At 41.6% G+C, this 27631-nt stretch overlaps 1 protein-coding gene across 5 annotated transcripts in view; it reads left to right on the top strand.

The window, feature by feature from the left end:
- Positions 1–27631, top strand: part of CACNA1A (calcium voltage-gated channel subunit alpha1 A) — a 257374-nt gene that overhangs the window by 166467 nt on the left and 63276 nt on the right. For all 5 annotated transcript variants that reach the window (XM_081845837.1, XM_081845835.1, XM_081845838.1 and 2 more), the window contains 8 exons: positions 1717–1776; positions 5477–5583; positions 19159–19255; positions 20785–20945; positions 21668–21805; positions 23812–24013; positions 25789–25953; positions 26327–26437. In XM_081845837.1, coding sequence (XP_081701963.1) covers positions 1717–1776; positions 5477–5583; positions 19159–19255; positions 20785–20945; positions 21668–21805; positions 23812–24013; positions 25789–25953; positions 26327–26437 — 1041 coding nt within the window. The remainder of the gene's footprint in view (positions 1–1716; positions 1777–5476; positions 5584–19158; positions 19256–20784; positions 20946–21667; positions 21806–23811; positions 24014–25788; positions 25954–26326; positions 26438–27631) is intronic.

Genomic DNA, 27631 nt, shown 5'->3' on the forward strand with positions numbered 1-27631 from the left:
TCACCAAAAAAAATCCAATTCTCAGCAAAAACAACATTTTGGAGCCTGTATCAATAACAGCACAACATGGCTGCCATAGCTGAGCCTGCCTAGTCACAAAATGACCACCAAGACACCCCTGTCCCCATTCCCCTCCAATAAATTCCTGTTCAATTGATTCCCGAGCCACTCCTTTCCTCTCCGTCAGAAAACTCGTCTCCACGCTCTTTCTCTCCTATAGATAGCAACTGTGGCAGTGTAATCTCATACCCTCCAACATTTCTCCGATAAAAATAGGGACGTTCCATTCCATAATGATGATTTTACCATTTGTACCCCACACATCTTACTGGGTTGCCCCAGCCACTCTGGGCAGCTTCCAACATATATAAAAATAATAATTAAACATTTTTTTAAAAAATTCCCTATACAGGATTGTCTTCAGACGGCTCGGGGGGTTGGATAACTCCATACCCTCCAGTGAAAATAGGGATATCCTAAGGAAAAATGGGACATTCCAGGATCAAATCAGAAACCGGAACAGCTTCTGTAAATCAGGGATGTCCCTGGAAAATAGGGATACTTGGAGTGTTTGTAATCTTGTGAAACACGTGACGTTTGTTTAATCCAGTGGTCATCAAGTTCTTTGCATCTGGGGACATATTTGGAATTTTGTGAAGGTGTTGAGGGCACCAGTCACAAAATGGCTGCTGCCAGGGTGGTGGCCTAATACAAAATGGCTGCTGCCTCCTCAACAGCAGGATTGGAGCAAGCGGCCAGGACGACTGCAGAGGAGGCAAATTTTTGCTCTGCTTTTGCTGCTGCTCCCTAAAACTGGAGGAGAGATACTGAACTATCACTGGAGGACACCCCCCCACACACACACACTGATTTACATCAACTGGCCTTGCCACAAGGTTTCTGGGCAAAGTGGGGAGATTAAACAAAAACAAAATACAGCCAAGTTAATATGAATGATCTTTGGGCCATGGAGGGATGTGTTAGTGTTGAGTTATTATTAATTTTTATCTGATGGTTAGGGGGTGGGAGAGTTGTTTTGTTTATTGTTAGCGTTTATTGTTTTTGTTTTTCCAATATGTTGTATGGGATCAGTGTAATTGTGGCACTTCTGTAGACCTCATCAGGTAAATCGTGTATGTCAAATTCCAAATCATTAGCCCACCAGTTGCTGTTTTTATAAGCTATAAAATGTTTATGCATGTAATCACAGAACCTTGTTTTTGCTACTCTAACTACAGTATATGCCCCTATAAATCAGCCCTTTTATAATAGCAACATCAGAAGCCAAAGGACAGCTGTAACTCCCATGGAGATAGGATGTTACACATGCAGATGCTTTTTATGTTTCCGTTAGCATCTTCCACAGATAACAATGGTTACAATGGGAACTCCATAAGATGGTAGTAGAGTAAAACACAATTCGAAATTCTGACCCTCATTACAGATCAGTAAGGCTGTAGTATCTCATTAAAGAGGGAGAAGTGACCAGAATGCAGTATGGATTACTTTATTGATTCTAGATAATATAAGAGTCTTTAATCTGTCATTTGTTGCTTTGAACTTTATCTCCTGCATGCTGCTGACTAGATTGTGTTTAGAGACAAAATGGAAGCCAAGGTCTGCCTTGGTCACGAGTTTGGTTAGGATTTATGACTTCAAAGATGTGGTGAGACCTGAACTATATTTTTAATTCCTTTATGTCATTTCTCCCTGTAGGTTCTCCGTTACTTTGACTATGTCTTCACAGGTGTCTTCACCTTTGAAATGGTTGTTAAGGTTAGTAATTGGGGAACTGGGCTTGAGCCTGAGATCTCATGACGTTTTGGTAGTGTTTGGAACAGAGAACTTGAAGCTGCAGGGCAGAAGTAGAGCTGGGCTGAATGTTTGTGAATCAGTATTTGGGGGGCATGAGAAACAAATGTCCCTTGGGGGAATTGCTCAAAAGAGCCTTTTCACACCCCCTTTCCCATTTAGTAGTCCAACAGGCACACATATCTTTCATAGCTTGCCCAGGTCGAGTGAAAATTTCAGAAATAAGATACTCTCTTTCTTTCTTTCTTATAATGAATATACTGCTTAATATTTCAAAAATCTCTAAGCAGTTACGATTAACTACTCTGCCAAAATACAATATGGATTTGAATACTTCCAAACCATTCTTCCCCTCAGAAAAAAAACAACAGTTGTACATGGACACAATTATGAACAAGTAAGGGTATGTGTGCCTCAAACCAGAGCTTTCAGAAACTAAACTCTGCCACTCTGCCTCCTGTACAACCAGCACTCTAATTCTTCAGCAACCCTAGCATATTAAGAGTTAAACTACATGCTATGCTTATTGTGCGGTGTGCAGCTACATCTCTTTGTCTTAAATTAATTATAGCCCATGGGGTGGATTGTTAATGTGATCGCACCATGCACGGAGAGGAAATCTATCCCTTTCCTCCATACCTATAACTCCCTCCCCGCAAAAAATGTCCCCACTACAGTTATAAAGCATAGTATAAAAGCATCGTAGCAGAGGAAGGGGGCAGTTTTCAGGAGAAGGTTGTGGCTAGGAAGGGAAAGGATAAACCTTCCCTTCCTGCATGCTGCAACCACAATAACAGTTGCCCCCATGACCAGAATTGTAAGAAAAACAAGAGACAGCCTAGAGCAGACCTCTGCTGGGGCTTGACTGAACACTTAAGACAGATGCACACAAGTTTAGATTCACCGGTGAGGAAATGTACAGGCATGGTGACATTGACAGATATCTGGGGCCTAATTCATATACAGTGGTACCTCGGGTTACAAACACCTCAGGTTACAAACACTTCGTGTTACAAACTCTGCTAACCCGGAAGTAGTACCTTGGGTTAAGAACTTTGCCCCAGGATGAGAACAGAAATCGCACGGCGGCAGCGGGAGGCCCCATTAGCTAAAGTGGTACCTCAGGTTAAGAATGGTTTCAGGTTAAGAACGGACCTCCGAAACTAATTAAGTTTGTAACCCGAGTTCCCACTGTATAATATGTTAGCCACTTGAAAGCAGAGCCAAACTGAAACATTTTCACCCAGGAAGCCATTTGTGTGAAGTATCCTCCTAGAAAGTTACAAAAATTTCAAATGTGCTAGCATATTTCCTTGAGGGCACTGAACTGCGCCTAAGAAAGCAAGGCATTATTCCCCAAATGTGGTTATTATAGTGAAGAATATTGTGTTTTCATGCTGCAGCTTTACAAGCTAAAGTGTGCCGTAGTTCACACTGCTGGCTTCTCTTGAGGCTACCGCGGATTGATTGTGTGACAGGCTTTTTTCACCTCACTTGGGAACTAAGATCTGCTCAATTGAGTGCTAAGACAGAGCAAGATCTGGACTAAAAGCTGGTTTGTGCAAATAGGTAGCATGAGATACTATTAACTATTCCTAAAATGAGGTATTCCTAGAATCCACCCAGACCAGAACACCTTCATTAATTAAATTTCAAATGTGCTAGCTGTATTCTCATTTTTTATTTCTATTTCTATTTGTTACACTCATCATTCTTACTGCATTTTGTATGTGCTTATGTCAACCATTCTGTATGAAAAATGACAAAATAATTACAAAAAGCATTTAATGTATCAGAACAATTAGTAAATTTATAAAGAATAAAAAATAAGTTTTTTTCTATCCTGACCAGGCATAATGGTTAAACCCCCTCTTTTAGAACTATCCTAATATACCTATACCTTCGTTTGTTTATTCGTTCGTTCATTCATTCCCTCTCTAACACTCACACACCTAATTCCCTCCCGCATTTTTACTCAACTCCTCATACTCTTTCAGCTGCCATTCACAACGGACACTGCTAGACCTGTCATTCATTCTGACTCTAGCTAGCATTCCATCACATCCCCCTGCTGTCAATTGTTCTTTCACTCACCTGTCTATTACAACTGTCTTTCATGTTTGCTGACATAATGGTTGCTCCATGCCCTTATCGGAACTCCCAGGTCTCTTATTGAGGGGAATATATTTCATTTGGTTGACAGCCCTAAGCATACTTTCCCCCCTCCTGGCTTCCCATTTCTGTATATACTCTCTCAAGCCAGAGGATTTGCTTGTAGTTGTGACTGAGGACCACTAGATGACACCATAGCGCCTTATAGGTTAACTTCCACACAATTCATCCTCGCTTCCACTTGTCCCATGCCAATATAAAGCATGGGTCAGAGCGGTTTTCCACTCACCCCATGCTTTCTAGGCACAGGTCAGAGTGGTTTTGCCTTTGCCCTTCCACTTTCCCCTGGAAAACCCATGCTTTAGCGCTAAATCGAAACAAACAGCTATCCATGGAAAGCCTGATTTATGATTCAGTGATAAATCACAGGTTTCCCTGGGAGAAAGCAGCAGGGCAAATGGAAGTGTGGATAAGCCCTAAGTCTCACTGAAAATCAATGGGAATTATCTGAGTAAACATGGTTAGAATCATACAGGGGAAGGTTGTAGCTGAGAAAGGGCCATGGCTCATGCATTGCATGCTCCAGGTCCAGTCCTTGGTGTTTCCAGACAGGACTGTGAGTTACTGAAACCTTGTCAGTCATTATCAACAACACTGAGCAAGATGGACCACAATGGTCAGATCCAATATAAGGCAGCTTCCTATGTTCCATTAGGCTGCAAGAGCTTTTCCAGGCATTAGTTGTTTTTAATTCAGCAGTTCTTTGTGAGCTGCTTAATGGGTTCCAGAAGGGACAAGTCTCACTCTGCATTCACTTCTGAGGCTCCCAGGTGCATGCTTCCCACATGACTGCATATATTTTTTCTCTTTTAACATTACAGAACATGTGTGGTTGATACGTAGTAAAAATGCTAGGCTAGATGTCCTTTTACTGTAGCATTTGAAGTGGCTCTGAATTTAATGCACGCTTTACAGAGTGGCATAGTGAAAGATTTGCCTACAAGCAGTAGTATATGTGCTGCAGAATGTTTTCATACACTCTGGATTCTGTGTTGTGGGGTTTGATAACTCCAGTATTGCATAGATCCCATCTCTACCCAGTCAGGATTCCTGTGACAGCAGCACCATTAAACATGTGGGGAGAGATTATGTCATGGAGGAAATTGTGTGTACAACACATCCAGAAAAACAAATAGTGTTTCAGACTGTGTTTTGCCAGCACAACTCTCAAGATTCATAAAAACCAGATTTTAGTCTTTGAACTGGGCATCTTTTGTTTGCTATTTTCTGCATTGCCCATGAATACTAGAGCTGCACCTGTGGTATGTTCTTAGCATTTTCATTTTCATTCAAGTCAACCCCCCCTTTTTTTTTGCCTTGATCTCCTACTTTGTAAAATGAGCCCAGCAAGACTGACCTCCATCATTAGAGTGGAATTATGGAAACAATAGTAATTGACACTAGGGGACTGGGAATCTCAAAATTATAGTAATCAAAACCATGCATAGTGCCTCAAGAAGCCTGTGTTTCTTTGCTTTGGTTAATTCTTTAGATGATTGACTTAGGACTGATCCTTCATCGAGGTGCTTATTTCCGTGACCTGTGGAACATCCTGGATTTCATTGTGGTCAGTGGAGCATTGGTGGCGTTTGCCTTCACGTAAGTTTCTTTAGGGAGCCATAGTGCTTTCTTTCTTTTACCTCTTTCTGCAGAAAGCACAGCTCATTCCCTTCTCCTGGAAAAGACTCTTGTTGAAGCTTGCTGCATGATTGGTCTGTTAACAGTTGTCAACACATAGGCAACTTGGCCCCCCTGCCCATTCCCTCATCACAATCCCTCTTCCGGTGCTGCCATAAGCCTTCCTAGAGCATGGACACTCCAAATCTGTGTGCTCTCCCCTTGGCTTGGGATGCTCCTTGCATGTGGAGTTTTCCCCAAGGGCCAACTATAGGAATGGCAGACTGCCCCTGTTTCTTTTCAGACTCCTTGTAAGTTGCAGGTTGTGGGAATCCGAGCCATAAATTCTGAAAAATGATCTCCTATGTTGCACTGAATGGATATATCAGGATGCAAAAAGGCCAAGAGGCTGGCACGGCTAAGATTTTTTTTCTCAGTGATAACAGAAGCATACATCATTTGTAGAGAGGCTCCACTACTTCCTGTTCAAGCTAAGAGAAAGAGCTGATTAAATGTAAAACCAACCTACATTTACAATACCACATTTAGGGTGTGTCTACAGCAGTTGATCATCAAAATATAGGGTGAGAAGCTCATGTGGTCTGCTCTTTCTGATTTGTCCCTTGTACGTTTGCAATACAGATGCTGTGAGATGCATAGCACCAGAATGGGTCAGGTTTAAAAAGAAGAATAAAATATGGTTCAGGCCCTGAGTCCTAAAGTGCCTTATGCTGTATTCACACATTTTAGAAAAGAAATGTGAACTCACACATTTTAGAAGACATCTGAAGGCAGCTCTGTTTAGGGAAGCTTTTAATGTTTAACAGACTATTGTATTTTAATATTTTGTTGGAGTGGCTGGGGAAACCCAACCAGATGGACGAGGTATAAATAACAAATTATTATTATTATTATTATTATTATTATTATTATTATTATTATTATCATCAAATTTAATTTACTCTAAAACAAAGAAAATGAGGTTATGTTATTAACAATATTTCTAATAATATCATCAAAAACCTGAGTTGATAGTTTACTTTTGGCTCAAATTAGGGAGGGGATATATTTTGCTTTCCTCTTATTTTCAACTCCACCCCCCACCCCCCGCTACCAGTTTTGCAGGGTTGATATCAAATGATACACTTTTTTATTTTTAAAAATATTTTTTATTGATTTTCCAATATCATTCCAATAGCAGCCTCACTATAACAACAGCATTCTTCATATCGAACACATTCCTTTGTGGATAATGGAGGTTAGGGTGGATTTTGCTCTTTATTTTCATAGCATCGGGTTTCTCACCCCCTTCCCTCTCAGTTCCTTTCTCTCTCACACACAGTTCCAATTTTGTTAAATTCCATTTATATTCCAATTTCTTCCATCCTCACTTGTTCAGATATTTTTAAATAAAACTTGCATTCCAGGGAGGATTGCCGTATCAAAAATGAAGAGAAAAACTTTAAATAAGCAAACCATGTGCTCCCCTCCCTCCATCGTCTCTCTCACCGAATCGTATCCACTCTCAGTCCAAACCTTTTACATCCTTGTAGCTGGGTTGTTTTTGCAGTTTCTTATCATCTCTGGCACGCACCTGTAGTTTACTCCAATTAGAATCCAATTAACAGGATAGCCTGTGCTTCCAGGAAAGGGGTGGGGGGCGTTGCAGTAGCCAGAGTGCTCTGTGCACCCAGTGTCTTTGCCTGCCCTCGCATTCCATGGGGAAGTGAGTGCCATACCACCAGGCAAACTGCGAGTGAGAGCCTGGTTCCTCTTCCAACTGAAGAGGAATGCAGATAATGAAATTCCCCCATCATTTTCTGATTATCTCCATCTGTGTCTATTCCACAGTGTTAAGAGAGGCTCTATTGCTGGTGCACTGGAAGCAGGAAGACGATATCAAATGATATACTTAATCACAAAGCATTGTTCTTAGAGATACTATTGGGTGGAAGAGTGGCCGCAGCCCCACTCCCCTGAAACATTAAAAAGCCCTCCCTCTACTTTTTCAGCTTCCAAAATAGTTTGCAAATTAGGGGGTGGGCTTTTTGGCTGAGCCCTAATATACTTCTCTCGAGTCTTTATAAAAGGTCCATGAATCAGAATGACAATGTAATCCAAATAAATCTACAATGAATATGATGTAAATATATCTAGCACAATAAGTGAAAGTTTTCACAGTCACCACCACGAATGCTATTTAGTCTGGAGAGGAAGAGGGAAGCAATATATATTTTACTCCAAGCCTCAGCCTTTGTAGCAACTAAAGTTTACAGCCAGCTGTTATTGTAGGATTCCTGCCACTGTAGGTCACATCCAAGCAGCCAAGAGCTTTCCAGCTGATCTTCACATCCTTCAGTTTTCCTGGATGTATAGAGATGGTCCCAGTTCTCCAGAGATGGCGCTAACTCTCCCTGCTCAGTTGAAAATTTTGTCAGGTAACTTGATGGTATCCCACACTCTTTAGAGATACTTAGATAGAAGTGGCTGCAGACATGATCTGGTGCTCTTGGACAGTGGCAGGGAAACATCTGTTACAAATTTCAGCCTCCTGTCTCCTTCACCCACAGAACCTTATGCAAATTTTGAAACTTAATGCTTCTTACAGAGCCTTATGCATTAAAGGGGTAATACACACCCTACATTTAGTTTGGACAAATACCACCGTCCTTGACCATTTCCCTTCCATCTTCAAATTATCAGAGTTTCCCTCATTTCTTTGAAAGAAAAAGAACCTGATTTTGCTCAAATTTATCCATTCGCCATTTGCTACTTTCTTCTGCTTGTTACTTTGTTATACATTTTTGTGGTTTATATATATATATATTTGTAAATAATTTTTATTAATTTTCAATTAATAATATTCCAGTTGGTAATAAATCAAATCAAATCTTTCCACATCATACAAACAATAATATGAATTATACATCCGAATTTAAAAAAATAATTCAAGGGAGCTTCCCATATTCTGGATGTCTAGAGAAAGTCTCTTTCAGTTGTTCCTGCGTTCGTCTCTCTTATTTCCCCCCCCCCCCCAGTTTCATCATTCCAATTTTAACGTCTTCTTCCAATCACTGGTGTGCGGCTTTCTATCGCGATTCATAAATCCATAAGTCTGTTCGAATGTGAAGCATTTCCCCTGTATTGATCTTCTTTAAATGGTTTAAGCGTAGTCATCCCAGTTGACCCTTCCTTCATCCCAGTTTTATCTTTGTTTTCCAATGCTCTGAGCACTCCTCCAACTCTTCTTTAATTAGTAAGATTTATAGCACAGCGACCTTCCAGGTCTTTTAACCAGTTGTTGCTCCAAATACAAATTTTCCGTAGAAAAACAATGCCACAGGCTATATCTCACAGTTTCAGTAATTATTTGTTGATTGTTGTTCCTCTGGGATCCAAGCCAGCTCCCCCTGGGCCCTGGGGGGGGGGGGAGAGCGAGCCACAAACCACAAATTCACCTTCACTTTTATAAAGATAGTCCATGCAGGCAAAATGCAGTTTTTGCATGAGATATTCCCAGTCCATTGAATGTATTTTGCTTCCCCTAAGGGGAGTTCATTTATTTTCCTTCTGCATCACAACCACCACAGCCACTGCCATATTTCTCAGCCTGAGCCTCCTTCTTATCAAGTCATTATTTTTGCCTTGGGGTTCTCCGCAGATGGCTATGCAGCCAAATATCAAATTGATTTTAACAGTTCCTCCCACATTCTTTTTGAGTAATTAATTCTTTCTTGGTGAGGTTCACCAAAGTAGCAAATGAGAAATAAAAGAGAAAGTCGCTCACCCCACTTAAATCAAAGCACAGTGATGAATGTCCATTTCAAGTCCACACCTTGGCATCCAATGATTGTTTTCTTTAGCAGGTCTTTTTTATCTCCTTCTTTCCAGAACACGCCTGTTTCTTAGTCCAAATTTTAATGATTTTAGGAAACAGGGATCTCCCGCTCATGGCGATGACATTAGAGCATTGCCAACTCATGCAGTGCTTGCACCCAGCATCCCTGCCCCCGCATTCTGTAGCGAGCAGCAGTTATCGGACAAACCGCGGGTGATGGCCAGTCCACCCCTACCCTGGGGCGGGGGGCGGCAGGGCCAATTACCCCCATATTAACCCTGAAAACCTGCACGATTGGGGTCCAGTATTCTGGGAAAGCAGCCAATGGCCATGGCAGAAAACTGGAAGCTGGTTTGTGTTTTTATATTGTAAACCGCCCTGTGATCTTTGAATGAAGGGCAGTGTAGAAATAATAATAATAATAATAATAATAATAATAATAATAATAATAATAATGTATTTTGATGGAGAAGACAGACTGTTTCTGACCTTCCACAAGTCTGGGTACCTCATTACCTCATAGAGCTGCCTCAAGATTCTGTCGACAATTTCTTACGATGCCAATAAAATTATAAGTGTGTTTGGGTGTAGGCTATAAAGCTATAATTGGACAAATCTAGCTTTTTTCAAACCATGACAAAATATCCATTGAAAATCAGAGTCTACAATCTTGAGGGGTGAAATAATTTTTTACAGGAATTCCACAGGAGCTTATTCTGGGATAATGAAGAACTTACTGGAATGAAAAAAGAGGGTGGGTTGATGCAGAGATATCCCATTTATCATATGAAAAGAAAAGTAGGAATTTCCTGAATTCTCAGAAGCATCATACATCATGTCTGGAGTTCTGAACTGAGTCTCAAGCTTTTATCAATAAATGAAGTTACAGTGATTTAGAATCAAGAACTTTCTGACCTATACTGGAAAAGAACTTTCCTGCTTAGCAGCCTCAGCAATTGGTCCATTTCATAAGGCAGAGTAGCCAGCCTGGTGCCATCCAGATTTGTGGACCACTGTAACACCCACACCATGCAGTTAGAGCACTGTTCACTTGAAGAGTCATGGCTTTCCCCCCCCCCAAAAAAAAACACGCCCTGAGAACTGTAGTTTGGTAAGGAATTCTAACTCTGTGAGGGATGGCCTAACAACTCTAAGCACCCTTAACAAACCACAGTTCCAAGGATTCTTTGAGGGAAGCCATGATAGTTAAAGTGGTATAAGAATGCTTTTAATGTGTGGTGTGAATGTAACCTACAACTCCAATCATCCCTGATCATTTGCTATGTTGGGACTGATGGGAATTTGAGTCATAAGCACCAAAATGTCACCAGGTTGGCTATCCCTATCATAGGGCTTGACTGAACTGGTCCCAGCTCCTGATTTCCTTTGCTCCCACATGGAACAAGGAAGTCAAAGGGAAGAAACAAGCAGAGACTTTTTAGTATTGGGGAACCTCACACCTGTGTCATGTGTCTGCGGTTCAGCTGAAAATTGGGTGCGCACAGTGTGTAGTGGTGATTGATTCAGAGCACGTTGGACAGGATTTGAATGTCTTAATTGCTTCCAAGGGTAACTAGTTCTAAAGGTACAGATTTATATTCATTTTCCCTCCTAGAAATAATTTTAGGAGCTTGGACCAAGGTGTAGTAGAAGAGGAAAGAACAATCTAATAGATTGCCACTTCTGTTGTTTGTTCATGTTATAGCTCTATTAACACACATGGCAATCTGAAGGCTTATCCACACTTCCTCTTGTCCTGCTGCTTTCTTCATGGGGAAACTGCTCTTTAGTGGATTTCCCCCAGATTGCCATTTGTTCTGTTTATTGAATAAGAGCAGGTGTTCCCTTGGAAAGGAGCGGGTCAAGGGGAAACCACTCAGACTCATTCCTAGAAAGAGCAGGTCAAGCGGAAAAGCACTCAGCCCTGTGCTTTCTAGGCAGAGTCGTAGCTACAGGGGAGCTAGCCAGGTTTTTGCACAGGGTAAAGGCTCCAGAGAGGGGCACTATTGAGGCTCCCAGGTGAAATAAAGCCTAGTTTCACCCTGTTTCTAGGCACAGGACAAGCAGAAGTGCAGATGAGCCCTAAGCTGCAATCCAGTCCACTTGGCTGGAGGGGAGGTTGGATGAGGCAGAGGTGAGCCTCTGTCCAACCCTGCCAGCAGAGATGTTTCACCGCTGTAGAGTATTGTACCTCAATGTGACTGCACAAATGGCAGTCAGGCAGAAGCTACCACCAGCAATATCACCACTGGTTGTAGTCAGGGTAAACCCCATAACAGGGAAAGGTCAGAGTCAGTCTAGCAAGGGATCTGCTGGATACTGAACTAGCCCTGCTGCCATCACATGATGCCAATAGGCCCAATCTGGGCCTCTTCACTCTGCCAGCTTGGGAGTTGGCATAGCAATAGGGCATTTTTTTCTTTGCCACTCCCTTTCTGGCTGGAGTGAGTGGTGGGGCTGTGTCGATGTGGTGGTGGCCATGTCATTTGGTTAAGCCCTGCCACTGCAATCCATGAAGAAGAAACAATCCTTCAGCCCCAGTGATCTTACCATTTAAATTGTGGTTAGAAAAACAGGGAGTTGGGGGTGAAGTGGGAGCAAGTGTAACAAGGTCTTCTGAGTATGCAAGCAGGTGAAGTTTCATATGCATTTGCAGTGGGAGGAATGCAACATAGCACTAAGGAAATTGCTTCATCAGGGCAAGCATTGCTGCCTGATGGAACGTCCTCTCTCCTCCGCTATTGTGCTGTCCTGAGGGTTCTCTCAGTACCCACCCTCCAAGCCAATTTGGGGGTTATGTGGAGGGAGAAGAGCAGGAAAGCCCCGTAGCAGTTGGGGTTGTGCAGGCTTCTGCTAGTGAACAGTTAGTTGCCTAGTAGCTTTATCCCAAAATTCATCAAAGCCAGAAATCTTGAAGTTCAAGGGCAGTTTTTCTGCGGTGCTCTGCACTCCATCATTCAGCATCAGGCTCTTGTGATGCATGAGAAAAATTTTATTAATGCAACCTTATCTCATATTTTCTATCTACAAACCACAAGGATGGTAGGAGATTCCACAGCAACCCAAAGGTTACCAGATTAGTGCAGTCAGCCTTTCTCCTGGAATAGCCACCTTATTTCCTCCCTACCTGCATGCCTTGCACCCATTTTCCAGCTCTTCCGTGCATCTGCAACTTTCTTCTATAGTTTTTGGCTCTCTGCATGAACCTAGGAACGTGCTGTGGCCTCCTCAAAAGTGCTTGCACTCATGCACTGGGGTCTCAGGGTTGCTGTCTCCGGTCATGCCCAGGTGAGATTTAATCTGGAGGTGTTTCAACCTCCTTTCCCAGATCACACACCTGTAACAGCATGTTATTCTTACATTTTTTTCCCATCCTGAGGCGATGGGCAAAGCAGCCTGAATACAGAGTGGGCATTTGAAACCTTCAGTTCTCGCCTGAGGCCGCAATGCTTCGCTTACGGACCCCTCCATATGTCCTTTTTATTCATGATTATTTGTTGTCATGATGGTACTGCGAGTTCCTCTGTAGCCGTCTCAGGTGAAGGTAGTCTTACAGTTCTAGCATATCTCTTAAGTAGCTAGACATAGAACAAGCTTGGGGAAGAACTGAGGCTGAAATCCTGGAATGGTGACTAAGGTTTCTAGTCAGGTGTCACATATGCAGCACGTGGCACTGAGCCAGTGCCATCACATGGAAAGGCAAGCTCCAGCAGTGTTGTGAACTTTTGACTAAGGCAAGTTTATGTCCCTGTAGGGAAGCGGGTGGCGCTGTGGGTAAAACCTCAGCGCCTAGGACTTGCCAATCGTATGGTCGGCGGTTCGAATCCCCGCGGCGGGGTGAGCTCCCGTCTTTCGGTCCCAGCTCCTGCCCACCTAGCAGTTCGAAAGCACCCCTAAGTGCAAGTAGATAAATAGGTACCGCTTTATAGCGGGAAGGTAAAGGGCGTTTCCGTGTGCTGCGGTGGTGCTGGCTCGCCAGAGCAGCTTCATCACGCTGGCCACATGACCTGGAAGTGTCTCCGGACAGCGCTGGCTCCTGGCCTCTTAAGTGAGATGAGCGCACAACCCTAGAGTCGGACACGACTGGCCCGCACGGGCAGGGGTACCTTTACCTTTATGTCCCTGTAAGGCAAGCCTATGTACCTGGGTTGTGTAGCAGGGTGAAAGTGTAATTGTCTCTAAGGCCTGCCGTAGCTCCCTCTTCCAGATATCCCATTTTTTAAAATATCTTAACACAATGGAACTTGGCCCTGTACCTGCAGGACTGAAGAATGGGAGCTGGGAATTCACCTTGCAATAGATTAGCGTTTATTCTACTGATCCAACATGCACATGCTTATGTACTCAGCCTTGGAGCTCTGACTAGGACAGTGCTTCTGCTTCAAAAACAATAAGGGCAGCAAGAGCTATGGAAGAGAATATGGGGTGCACTACTAGAGATGAAGGGTATCTGACAAATTTATCAGAGATTTGGGGCTCCTGGAGACCATGGGTCTCATTTTCTTTTATAATCTTCTGACAACTGCCACCATAGAAGAGTGTTGGAATAGAATTAATGTCTGACATAACTGGCATTTTAAAAGTCAGTGCAAACAACTTTGCAGCGACATTGTTGGTGATTGTGTTTCCCAGTCATTTATTACTCTGATGGAACTTGCCACCCTCTACTGCAGTTTTCCTTTCCTCTCTTTCTTATGCATTCTATATCACTGGTGATCTGGTTTGTTCTTCTCTCATCTCTCATCAGTTTCATTAAAATTTTCATCAGCATATAGAAAATGTTTTTGAGCCAATCATGCCAGCTTCAATTAAATGTACAAGGGTCTGTATTGTTTTTCAGCTGTGTTGCTGTCATCTGACTGTATAAACTGCTCTGTAGTCCACCACGTTATGTTTATTCATACTATTGCATCAGTAGCAGCCACACCAGTATGTTAAGCAACTAGTTTCTGGATTGTAAACTCATTTCATAGCCACTGTTCTAGACTTGAACTTGGGATCACTGGAGGAGTGTCAAGATAATTGCTATTACCCCACCTAGGTCCAAAAAAATTGTGCCGATGAGAGCTTGGCCTCCCCCACCACTATTGCTATCTGTATTTGGACAAAAGAATGATCACCTTGATAGGGAAAGTTAGTAGAGCTTCATGAAACAATAGTTTTTATTTGTACTAGCTTAGAGGTAAGGACTGAGAATTGTTAAACAGTGTCCCAGACCTAAACAGCCTAATTAGCTTCCCATGTCATGTGGTGAGGCATGCAACCTGATCCCACATATGTTTATTTGGAACCAAGTCGCACTTAAAATCCTAACCATGCCTACTATAAAATATGTCCTATTGAATCAGTGGTGCTTAATCTCAGTTAGGTGGGGTTAGGATTGCAGCCTTTGTCCCTACTAAGCGTGCTTAAGTACGAAGACTTGATATTTCAATCAAACTCCTCTTCATTTTCATTCCTTAGTCAGGATTTGTGTAACCATTGGAATTTGACGCCTCAATTTTTATGTCAGTGGAAATTAGGAGTATATAAATCCAAGTAAGCACATCAAGAAATGGATGCTGAATGAAAGACCGAAAAGCTTTAAAGAATAAGGATATGTAAATTTAGGGTAAAGATTAAGCCTTGAATAAAAACCAAGTACAATCTGAATGTGAGTAAGCTCCACATAAGAGATGAATAAGATTTTTTGAAGCACCTTTGGCTGCTGCCCTTTGCCCTCAGGTGGTTTTTTGTGTTTGTTGTTTGTTTTTGGATGAGCAAGGGCAGACAGGTTTGTTTTCTTTGTAAGAAATGCTTTGTCCAGTGATGCTGGAAACTTCCCAGGTTTCCAACTGAGCTGGCATGAAGGATTTTCTCAACACCAAGGCTTTGATCTTGTTTAGCCTAAGATCTGTAGCTAAACAGTTGTAGCACATTACTACCCTATGTTTCAAGGCAGCTGCCAAAGAAGGGTGCAGGAAAAACCTATTTGTTTCAGAAACTTCCCTGAACAGAGCCAGCATGTGGTATTGGGTTCGTTTGGGGTTTATGTTGTGTGTTCTCTTTCTTAATGTTACTCACTTTCCTTGTCTCTTCCCTTTCACTGCCACTTCACAACAGGAGCAGCACACGGTAAAGTCTTTCTGTCTGTCTCTTTCTTTCTCTCTTTCTCTCTTTCTTTCTTTCTTTCTTTCTTTCTTTCTTTCTTTCTCACTCATTCTCTGGTACACATTCTATTTATCTATGTTATCTTGGTTATGCATCACTTTGGCTAATGTGGTTGGAAGGGAAGACATTTTAGAGCTCCTTTCATCTCTCCAAACATCAGTCATTCAGTTGGTACTGTTGTAGGTTGCATCACTGAGTTGGGATCATTGTATTTTACTGTCAGGATTTCACTTTCTGGGACTCTGCAATGGCCATGATGTGCACTGAACAGAACATTCTACTGCAACCTGCTTGAAATATATTGAAATCCTACTTGTGCCAGGAACTCATGATATGCTAATGTTGTCAAGGATGAAGGACAAGGATGGTGATTAGAAATAACATCAGCTTTAAAAAGAAAGCCCCCACGTGCTAGAGACTTTGGGAACATCCAACTGCACTGAGCAATCATAGTACAGGGTGCTACTTCCTAGAGGCCTGTTGCCATCTACACACAACAGCAACAAAAACGGCCCTGGGGCATATGCTTGGGAGTTGTTGTTTTTTATTAAAAAAAACCTAGCCTCCCTTGTGCTTTTGTTCTGTCAAGGAGAGAGTTGGAGAGCATAGTTTGCTTGGCTGTAAAGCCTGGGGCTCACTGTTGTTCGAAGGAAAGTCTTCTGGTGAATAGAGATATAACGCAAATAAGCAGGGCATTCTCACAACTATGGAAATATGTTATGCCCAAACAGACAATCCTCCTCTCTCTTTGTTCTGCAGGCTAGCTATTTTCAGTAATGTTAAACATTTATGCTGGGAAATGACAATGTTTGGGAATGTCATGGCCAGAGAGTGCTAATAGGATCAAGCTGGAATATGTCACTACTAGGCATCCGTTTTGCATTTTCTGGCATCTAAAACTGTCATTTTATTAAAAGTGTCATGAGAGATTATCTAGCTGTCAGAACTCAGAGGTTTCTAGCTAGAACTCTTTCCCTTTGTGTCTGACTTTTGGAAGGATTATAATCAGGAGCTCTTCTCCAAGTGGCTTTGTTGGCTCTCCATTGAATATATGTTCACTCAAAAGTTTGAAAACCATCTCTCCAGCAGTGCATTTCTGAGAAAAGGTTTTGCCACTCTCTTTATAGTATGAGGCTATTCACATGTGTTGAATCAGAAGTGTAAAAGAAAGAGTGCTCCTCGCACAAGTGTATATTAGATAGCAGGGCCTGTGAAGCAGCTGTAGTTATAATAGCTCTCCTGCAATATAGTCATGTTGCTTAAATGTTTCCTTAAATTATAACTATAATTTATTATATAGATGTCTCAAATAAACCCACTATTAGAAAAGCTGTGTTGTAGTGGACTTGCAGTGGTTTATTGTAGACATATACAAGTTTCTCTTACTACCCTAGCTGGTAAAAATACAACAACATTAATAAATTAAATAGCTAACAATTTGCTGCATATTCACGATTTCCAAAATCAGCTGCCCTGCTCTGCCTAATGGTGGGGCTGGCTTTCAGTGGCTTCTTGTAGAAGATGAGAAGAGGTTATATATTTCTCCAAACTAGGAATCGATTCCAGGAATATGTCCTTGTCGTCTTCTTTTTCACTTTTTCACCCAATAAGAAAAATTGACAAGGTGGAGCTAAATGGGACTGAAGAACTTTAGCATATTGCTACTCTCACCTTTGCATGTGTGTTGTGCACTGAAGGCAGAGATGGAATTCTATCTTACTGCTGGAGAGAAGGTTCTAGGTTATCTGGATGCAAACAGAATGTGAGCCAGTGGATAGGTTAAGGAAAAGCATACTGAACAGTCATCCAACGACAGGACTACTTCAGAATAAACTTTTAATTCTCCCCATACCAAAAATTCTCTGGGATTGGAAAACTAATGTGTAATGGAGAAGGATAGGCTAGAACAATTCTCATAGATGTGCAAGCATTCTCACTGGGGTGCTGGCTTTCAACATACAAGAATTTTTGTCATGAAATATGCCATGCCACCCATCTGCATTCTGAAGTACAGTAGTACAGTCCCAGGAAGGCTTTACTACATGATATAATAACAGCTACAACTACTACTACAACAACAACCAAAGCACCCAGTATGTTTGAATATGTGTTTTCTTATGCCTCAGGGCTATAAAGATTCTGTAGGTGTACTTTGTATTCTTTCAGTTTGTAGCAGGTCTGTAAGGGGCTTCCCACATTTCTGTGTTCTGTTGGTTCTGTATAAGTTATCTGCATAAAGCTAGTATATTTTTCTAACAGCATCAACATATTCTGCTTTGCTTCGGCATGGGTTCCTGAAGCAGCACAGTGAGAGCATTAATTCAGGCTGCAACTTCTTCCTTTGTTATTTTCCCCATTCTTAGGAGAATCCTATTTTAAAATGCCCCCCTTCATTTGATATGATGTACACACAGTGTGGGTGGCGCTGTGGGTTAAACCACAGAGCCTAGGACTTGCTGATCAGAAGGTCGGCGGTCCGAATCCCCGCGACGGGGTGAGCTCTCGTTGCTCGGTCCCTGCTCCTGCCCACCTAGCAGTTCGAAAGCATGTCAAAGTGCAAGTAGATAAATAGGTACCGCTCTGGCGGGATGGTAAACGGTGTTTCCGTGCGCTGCTCTGGTTCACTAGAAGCGGCTTAGTCATGCTGGCCACATGACCTGGAATCTGTACGCCGGCTCCCTCGGCCAATAAAGCGAGATGAGCGCCACAACCCCAGAGTCGGTCACGACTGGACCTAATGGTCAGGGGTCCCTTTACCTTTTACCTTTACCTTACACACAAATGCATAGCCAGTTATGATCTGAGAAATGTAAACCTTAGTAAGGCTGTAATGATTCTTGGCATTGTATGTGTGTACACTTTACAAAACTGGGAGAAGACAACTTTAGTAGCACAGGAGATGAGGGGAAACTAATATAGGGTAGCATAAAAACAGGCAGGATAACTTGACTGGCAAGGTTTGAACTTTAAAGGAAATTGAAACTGAGTTGAGAACTGCTGTTGAATACTTTAGTGCTGTGTATCAGCTGGTATCAATGAGTGCCATTGCCTTGTAACACTCCAATACACCTCACAGCACCTTCTATGCTTTATCAGTGAATCTGGTAACAACAGTTAAAAAATACATCCAGCAATACTTGAACCCCCTTTGAAAATGTTACTTCTAGACCAGGCTATTTTCTTTTTTGAGGAGCACATGCCTTGGGACGGAGCATTCCAACTTCTTAGCACCTTGAGGAATTCTTCACAAGGAATCCAAATCCTATGGTGCTGGTGAACAGAAAGGGTATGAGCTGAAAGGGTACCAATACAGATGAAGTGATGGGTGGAATCAAAAGCATATAAAAAAGGGTAAAGCAGCTTAAGGAATGGAAAGAATGGAGTGGTAACTGGAAAAGGTAGATGCGACTGTTACAACAGAACCTTAAAAGTAGTATGGATGACAAAAAGGGTAGCGAATAGCATGAGTATATATCTCCCTTTGGCAGTCCTCTGTCTAGAACAGTATAAAGATTCAAGCCTCATTGTTTTTCCTTGCTCTTCTGTCCTCACCCAACATCTCTCTACAGAGGCAGCAAAGGGAAAGACATCAACACCATCAAATCCTTGCGTGTCCTGCGTGTCCTCAGACCCCTCAAAACTATCAAGCGATTGCCAAAGCTCAAGGTGTGTTGGGGGTAGCAGTAAAAAAAGATGGAGATGTACATTGATGGAACTATATAATCATTGTTGTTTTGGGGGGATGTAAATCAACAGTTTAATAAAGAAAATGTGGGTGTGGTTAGAGTGAGAAGAAGGTTGGACCCAGCTTTCAGACCCTTTCATGCATGAGATCTAGTGAAACAAAGGGAGGGGTTTCTCTATTTTCTCTCCATAGGCATCTCTCAGTGTCATTTGAATTGGATCATAGTTAGGGATGGAGGAAGAATCCACCCTACCCTTATACAATCCAGACAGATCATGCATGACCTGGATCATCTTCAGAATCCACAGTCCAGTGAATTCCATTATGAGGGGATCTGCAGGTTCTGTGCTGCCTCCAACCCCTCTCTGAACTTCCCTCCCTTTAAAATTCATGTAAACATTGGGGCAGCCATTTCCCCCCATACAGTTCTCTCTGGGAGTGACAGAATGATATCAAGTACTGTTGCTCCCAGGGAGTCTTGCTCTATGCATATTGGAAGCAAGGAGCCCCCCCATGCTAGCTGTTTAGGCTCCGGGTGGTTGCATACACTTATTCCTGAAGCTATAAATAGAAAAATGGGTGGGCCGGGGGGAACTGGAGAGAGTATGCAACCATCAGACTGCCTTATAAGTACTTTAATGTGTGTTTCTAGGTGCATTTTAAATAATTTTCCATTTAAAATCTGCCTGGAAAGGGGATGGGATGAATTTAGTCCCATCACCTGTGAGAACTGGGATGGACCAGACTTTAATGGGTCCATCTATACCTAAGCATAGTTGTGCCTGTTTTCCAACCATAATTCTGCAAAATGAGGATAACATTTCATGCATCTGATTAAGTGGACTCTAATCCATGAAGATTTGTGTAATAAATAAGAGAGCTAGACTCTCTCTTGCTACAATAGAATAACACAGCTTTATCTACAAGTAGCAAAAAAGATGGAATCCTCTTGGTGGGGACGAGTTATTGCTCTGTTCTGGAGGAACTTGAAATTATTTTTGGATGGGCTGAGGATTTTCAAGAAATAGGTACTTCTGTGGTTATGCAGACAGCTTGGGACTTGGCTTCCTCAGAAGTTGCCTGCTCCCACAGTGATTTCTCAGCCCTTGAGAGGCTGTGCTTTCATATAGGCAGCTGCAAGAGAGAGAGGTGGTGGAAGCAAGATAGTGGAGTATCCTCTGTGGGAATCCACTGGATTTCTATCTGTTTTTAAAGGGCTTTTGAATATTTCTACTTACTTATTTTAATAAATGTTTCACATCAAATTGAATCGCTGTGTTCTGCAATTTTATGGTCTGCAGCTCTTAAAATAGTTTTTATTCATTTGTTTAGTGCTGATATTTTAGTGCTGCATACAATTGTTAATTTAGCTTGATTTTATATTTGGTGTTGTATGTCCTTTTTTTTTGCAAGCTGATTTGGAGTTTTCTTTAAGCCACTTCGGTTGGCTGGATATACATTATAATAAGTTATCTAGCAAACCCTTACCAGAACCCTGTGTTCTTTCTAGGCCGTCTTTGACTGTGTGGTGAACTCACTCAAAAATGTCCTCAATATTCTCATTGTGTATATGCTCTTCATGTTCATCTTTGCTGTGGTGGCTGTCCAGCTCTTTAAAGGCAAGTTCTTCTACTGCACTGATGAGTCCAAGGAGTTTGCAAAAGATTGCAGGTATGTATGTTGCTTCCATCCATTTTGCCACGCTTCTGCTTCCTGGGCCTGACACCATTCCCATTCTAACATTTTCTAAGAACTTTTATGTCTCTTCTCTAGAGTTATAGACTCAAAACCCAAATAAGGTTGGAGCCTGCAGGTTGCATTTCTCATGTTGCGTTTCCTGCTACATCAGTGAATGAATTCTAATGAATTCTAATGCTGTAGTTCCTGGTTTATATTTTGCTGTGTACTTGTTAGTATTGTTTGTTATGCTGATTTTATATCTCACCATTAAGTAAATATAATCAAGAATAATAATACAAATAACCCAGATCCATAGTGAAATCACAGCATAGCTCAGTTATTATCTTACTAATAACACAGCCAAATCTTAAACTGGTGTACTGTACATCAGTGTCAGTCAAGTTAATGAAATAACTGTGGTTTATACAGATCAGACCTATTAAGAGCTATTGTGTTGGAGCGAAGTGAATCAGCTCCACTTAAGCACCCTGAAATGAGGCTGTTATACCACCTAAAGTGTGATCTTTAACTATCTGGATTAACTTTTGTGTGATAACATGAATAAAAGGTTCAGACACACCTTATATTCACACAGAGACTGAAGCTCCAATCACTGGCAAAGCAACCATTTGCACCATAACATATCCTTGCTAAATTGCCCACTTCATTGTTGTAGCATGTCCCTGAATGTTTCTCTTGATCTCCTTCATCAGGGGAGAGTACTTAGTCTATGAGAAGGATGACGTGAAGGCTGAGAAACGAGAATGGAAGAAATATGAGTTCCATTATGACAACGTGTTGTGGGCGCTCCTTACTCTTTTCACTGTATCTACAGGAGAAGGCTGGCCAGAGTAAGTGATTCAGGAAAATGAGTGTCTGTTACTATGCTAGGCTGCTGGGTATCTGGTTGGCCTCTGCTAGAAACTAGATTGGTCCCTAGACAGAACTAGTCTAGCCTTTTTGGATTAGCTTCATCACTAAGACACTTTTGTCACATAGAAGTCCAGGCTTATCAGCCATAGTTTGCCCTTGCCATATATATAAAAAAAAAAGCCACTAAATGAGGCAAAATGTAATTAAGATTGGGGCTTGTGATTCATGAACTTTACCTTCTGGGAACCCAAGGTCCATTGTGGGCATGCACATAGGTATTTGTTTACCTGTGCATATGTCCCATTTTTATTTTAAAAAATGTTTTGTCTGTGGAATAGTGCAAGAGCGGTTGTACACAAAACAGCTGTTTTAGAAAATTAAACTAAAGTGGACGTGCCTCCAGCTAGATTGTGCTCAGACAACAAGCAAATGGGAAGAGGGGATGTGGAAATAAATAGCACTGAGAAAAATAGCTTTACCCATGTTAAAACAACAACAAACCAGCCACACAATGCACTTCAGTGGGTTGCATGCTATTTTATGCCAGATTTCCCACCTCCATTACTACATTATCAATAGAGTGGGAAATGCAAATTAAATGGGGGGGCTGCCATTGGGATGATGATGTGTAGATAACATGAAAACCTTAAAAACATACGTTGCATCAAATTCACTGTAAAATGCCCTATACATAACCCCTTTGCCAGAGAAACAATTTCTCTTGTGACCTATAACTGTGATCAGCTTACCGTAGACCTCCAGTGCCAACACCCCACATTAATATAGCTGTGCCATTGGTATGAGATTTAGAGGCAGATGTCCAGGGCTCAGTTCAGAAGAATGAGTAGAAGGGCCCCCAGATATTTTAAACCACATTTTAAAATCAGAGAAATAATACACGTTACCATCTAAAAGCCTTGCCCCTCCATAAGGTAACATCTAGAGTTTAAAATCACCTATATCCAGCATTGTGCAAATAGCAGGGGTTGCTTCTAGTGCCCTAGAAGAATTGTTACAAAGACAGGTCTTTCTTTAAAATGGAAAGAATCAGCAATCCCTAAGATTAAAAACTGGCTATTAACAAACTGGAGAACTTACTGCATATAACACTAATGTCTCACAGCAAATGTAACTGATCTGTAGAATACAGAACCTGAAAAAAGAGATAATGAATGTACTTTTGTAAACTAAGAAAATATTTAATAAAATTTGTTTTTTAAAAATAATCTGGGGAACTGCTGTGATGGATGGTAGGGGTAATACAGTATGTTAAGATGAGAGAGCCCAAAGCATACATATACCAGCTATTTTCAAACAAAATGGAGTTCATGAATTTCTGAGAGATACATGCACAGACAAATGGTTTTGAAATTGCAGAAGAATGTTTGGAATGTAATGTTTTATGTTTCAGACTAATCTCTGGTTCTGGAAAGTCTAACGTTTTGTTTTGTTGACTTACAGATTTGTAAATATAATTTTTGTTAATTAAAAAAACAGAACTGTTAGAAGGTGTCTCCATTTCAAAAGTACCAGTGCTTGCATTGACAACCACATGGGAAAGAGAACCAGAACAAATGACTGCATCTTCCTCTTCCTCTATGCACCCAAGAGGAAGAGGTAAGTGCTGCCTTCCCATCCATCTCTTTCCCACTTGCTATGAATTTTGCCAGCTGCCATCTCAGACCTTGAGCTTAGTAAGATTCATCTCACTGTGTGATGAGAATCTCAAAAGCTACAAAAGACTTTACAGACACTTTGATGTGATTACAGCTGATTTGGGATTTTAAATAGTCCATGTCAGAAAAACCTTCATGGAGCAGACTATCTCAAATCTTCTTAAATTTTGAGTATTAGGAACCTATCTCAGAAATCATAGGGTTTTACTACTATTTTAGATGGATCAGCGAGCATGGATCACAGGGCTCTTCAATTCTTCCCACCACATCTCATTCGCTTTCCCCATCTCTCCTTGTTTTTTCTGCAGTGTCCTCAAGCACTCAGTGGATGCTACATATGAGAATCAAGGTCCCAGTCCTGGTTACCGCATGGAGATGTCCATCTTCTATGTGGTCTATTTTGTGGTCTTCCCTTTTTTTTTTGTCAACATTTTTGTGGCCTTAATCATTATCACCTTCCAGGAGCAAGGGGACAAGATGATGGAAGAGTACAGCCTGGAGAAGAATGAGGTAGGACTAGGCAAAGTGCTTTGGCAAAAAAAAAAAAAAAAGTACTGGTACTGGTACTGGTACTGGTAAACCCAGCCAGCTTCCTGAAGTTTCTATTCCATTCCTTTATGATAGTTTCAAAACTTTGATTTGTTAAAAGATGGTGGGGTGGGGGCAGTGGATAACTGAATCTGTGTTTACTAGCAGTGAAAGTTAAATGACAAAAAGTCAACAGATTTCAAAAACAGATATGTTATAGAATACCCAAGAAGCTCATTCCCATTTTGAACTGCATCCATCTCCTCCTCTTGAGAAATTCTAAGAAGTTAACAATAACATCAAAATCCTTTAAAGAATACCCAACACAGAGATTTAAAAGCAACGCCACCACACACATACAAAAGTACACATAAGGGACAATGCACCATGTACTAGAAGTCTTTAGAGTTTTATTGATGTATCCTCTACTTCTGCCATCTATAAGGTTGGAGGAAACTGGAATTTGTGATAGTTTAAGGTTCAGTTGATATCATTTGTTTTTTTCCTCCACTCCTTGCAACATGAACAAGATTCTGCTCCTAGTTTTGTGGTGCACAATCCTTTTTTCCCCCTTCTTCTACAAATAGTAATAGCCCACCTCAAGCAGCTGCCCTGGGGGGAATATTGATGTCCTCTGAAAGCAGGAGTGCCTAATCTTCAGCCTGATTCAGTCACAATTTTCCATGACTGAGCATAATATTCCACATACCCCACCCAAAAAAACCCCAGAAACCTATGACGGATGCTCCACCATGCAATGGTAGAAGTGAAGTGAAGTTGGGAGGGATTCTTTTATTTTTAAAGTAAGGCAAGATAATTATTCCTCTGAGGATCCTGTAGAAAGCAGACCTCACTGAACTGGTTGGGTGAACTGAATAGTATTTAGCTCATTGAGGTTAGGATTTCCAAGTCATGCTGCTGGGATGGGAATAAAGCAGCCTTCACCAGCCTAGCCCAGTCTAGATGTTTTGGATTGCAACTCCCATCAGCCCCAGCCAGCATGGGAAGGACCAAGTTGATGACAGCTGGACTGAAGACTTCATAGGTGATAATTAGTTGTGCTTCATTTATTTTAGTGAAATAACCTTAGGGCCATTCACCACATTGCTTTTTGAAGGCATGTGTACATAGACTCATGTCTTAGACCAACTTCATGTAGGAAAGCAGACATTCATCTACTTCCTAGGTAAGACTTGGGTTTAGAAGCACTTATTGGGTATTTGCATCTTCCTTGACATATAGATGCATGTTTCAACCTTGCAACATTATGTTTTCTGGCATCTTAAGATACCAATGTGCACAACCTTGCCTTCAAAATTAATGTCATATACAGCAGGCATTTTGCTACTGGTGCTAAAGTAAGGCCACATTAAATGTCTTGAGTCAGTACAAGGAAGGATTAGAGGGAAGAGCAAACATTTTGGTCAAAGCAGACTCTAAAGTGATCCAGTCAGAAGGAAAGAATATAACACCATAGGAATCTGCCTTATGCCAAGTCAGACTATTGATCCTTGTAGCTCAGTACTTTTCATGCTGATTTGCAGCTGCATTCCAGGGTTTCAGGCAAGAATCTTTCCTAGCTCTGCCTGGAGAAACCAAGGATTGGGCCTGGGACCTTTAGCATTCAAAGCATGCACTCTGTCCCTGATTTATGTACATTTCCTATGAATCCAAGCTTGTTTTTTCTCCTTGGCATCTTCTCTTGAAAAAGACTCCTGCACCTTCTTCACTGCTACTCTTCTATTCTCTCTTCACAGCGAGCCTGCATTGACTTTGCCATCAGCGCCAAGCCACTCACCCGGCACATGCCTCAGAACAAGCAGAGCTTTCAGTACCGTATGTGGCAGTTTGTGGTTTCACCACCCTTTGAGTACACCGTTATGGCCATGATTGCCCTAAACACCATTGTCTTAATGATGAAAGTAAGTAGGCGGAGTCATGGGGTGTGCTTCATGTGGGGTTTGCCCTGACTAACGTGGGGGTATGATGCTGAGCTACGTAGGTCTGAGTACCATCGTAGTGGACATTGTCCAAACCCATTGTTATTCAGAGTCATTTGTGCTCCTATTGAGCTGACCTCATTTGTCTGTAATTACCCCTGTTGAATAGCTGTGACACTGAAGTAGCAACTAAACTAGATTTTTATAGTATTAACTGGGGGGGTGTCTCGCTTTTACCCTGGCCTAGTGCAGCATTGTTTCAGCTCCCCCAGTTTCCCTATCCTAACCCTACCTCCATCTTCATGACTGTGCTTTCTCTCTTTCTATTTCTCTCTCTATCCCACCCCCTCAATAGTTCTACAATGCCACACCTGTATATGATCATCTGCTAAGGATGTTCAACATTGTCTTCACTTCCCTGTTCTCATTGGAGTGCATTCTGAAAATCATCGCCTTTGGATTGTTGGTAAGTGTCACTCTTGCTAAACTTCATGAGAAATAATCATGAAGGCCTCCACTACAGAGTGGGAGGAATATGACCCCCTTCCTCATGAAACAGGAAGGCGTATATTGCACCTTGGTTAGTTGTTGTTTTTAAAGAAAATTTTAATTTATTTGATAATAATAATAATTTATTATTTATACCCTGCCCATCTGTCCCTCTACATGACTTAACAGAGCTCACAGGGCCCTCAGAGATCACACTGCTTATGGAAGCATGGGAAGTAACAACATCTCACTCCTCCAGAGACAAACTGTACGTCTGCTGGAGGCCATGGATATAAACGGACTCATTTACAAAGGAGTCTGAAAAAAATCACCAAATTTAGACTTTAGCTTCTCTTGCAACAGGGCTGCTCATGCCAGGACTCTTGGCTTCCTGTACAGGAAGCTATTTATTCACATTCAACTCTAGTTAAACTCTGACTTTTGCTACGCCCATGATTTAGAGAAGAGTATTTTTGGGCAGTGTCCAGGCTTGAATGTCGTAGTCAGAGAAAGAAAGAGGGGGCCTCCTAGGAGAGTGAGAAAGCAATAAATCTATACAAAGGTCAGTTAGTTGTTAGCTTCTTCTGCAACATGAATGTTCCATTCCAAGGGGTCCATCTCACCTCTCATTTGAAAACTTTAATGCTCAGCAGCCAAACTTCAGAGCAGAAACTAAGTTGGTCTCTAGAAACACCATAGGTTCATGTGAATAATAAGTTTTCTTGTTACATGCAATATTGTGATAATAGCAGCTTTAGGAAATCTGATCACTGAAGGTTTTCTTCTAACATAGAGGCCAGCACCTGACAACACTTGGGCCAAATGCAATCCCCTAAGCCATGTCATCTCTCTGTCTGCATCTCTGGTTGCTAAAACCAGAGGAAACACAAGGGTTTAAATGACCAGTGTCTATAGCAATGGAATGGTAGCAGATAGCAATGGGTAGCAGAACATTTTGAGGTGTTGGGCTTAGGGTCCATGGATAGCTGCCACTCCCAACTTCTCTACTCATCTTAAAGTGACCCTCCAAAAATAATAATCTTAATTTTAATTTAATTCTATTATAGATTCACCCACCCTTCACCACAAGGTCCCAGGGCAAGTTACAACAATATAAAAATACAATATTAAAACAATTTAGACCAAATTGCTGGCAAGGACTCTTTCAAGA

Source organism: Podarcis erhardii (genome assembly GCF_964252035.2).
Source record: "Podarcis erhardii genome assembly, chromosome: 2".
Taxonomy (NCBI): Eukaryota; Metazoa; Chordata; class Lepidosauria; order Squamata; family Lacertidae; genus Podarcis; species Podarcis erhardii.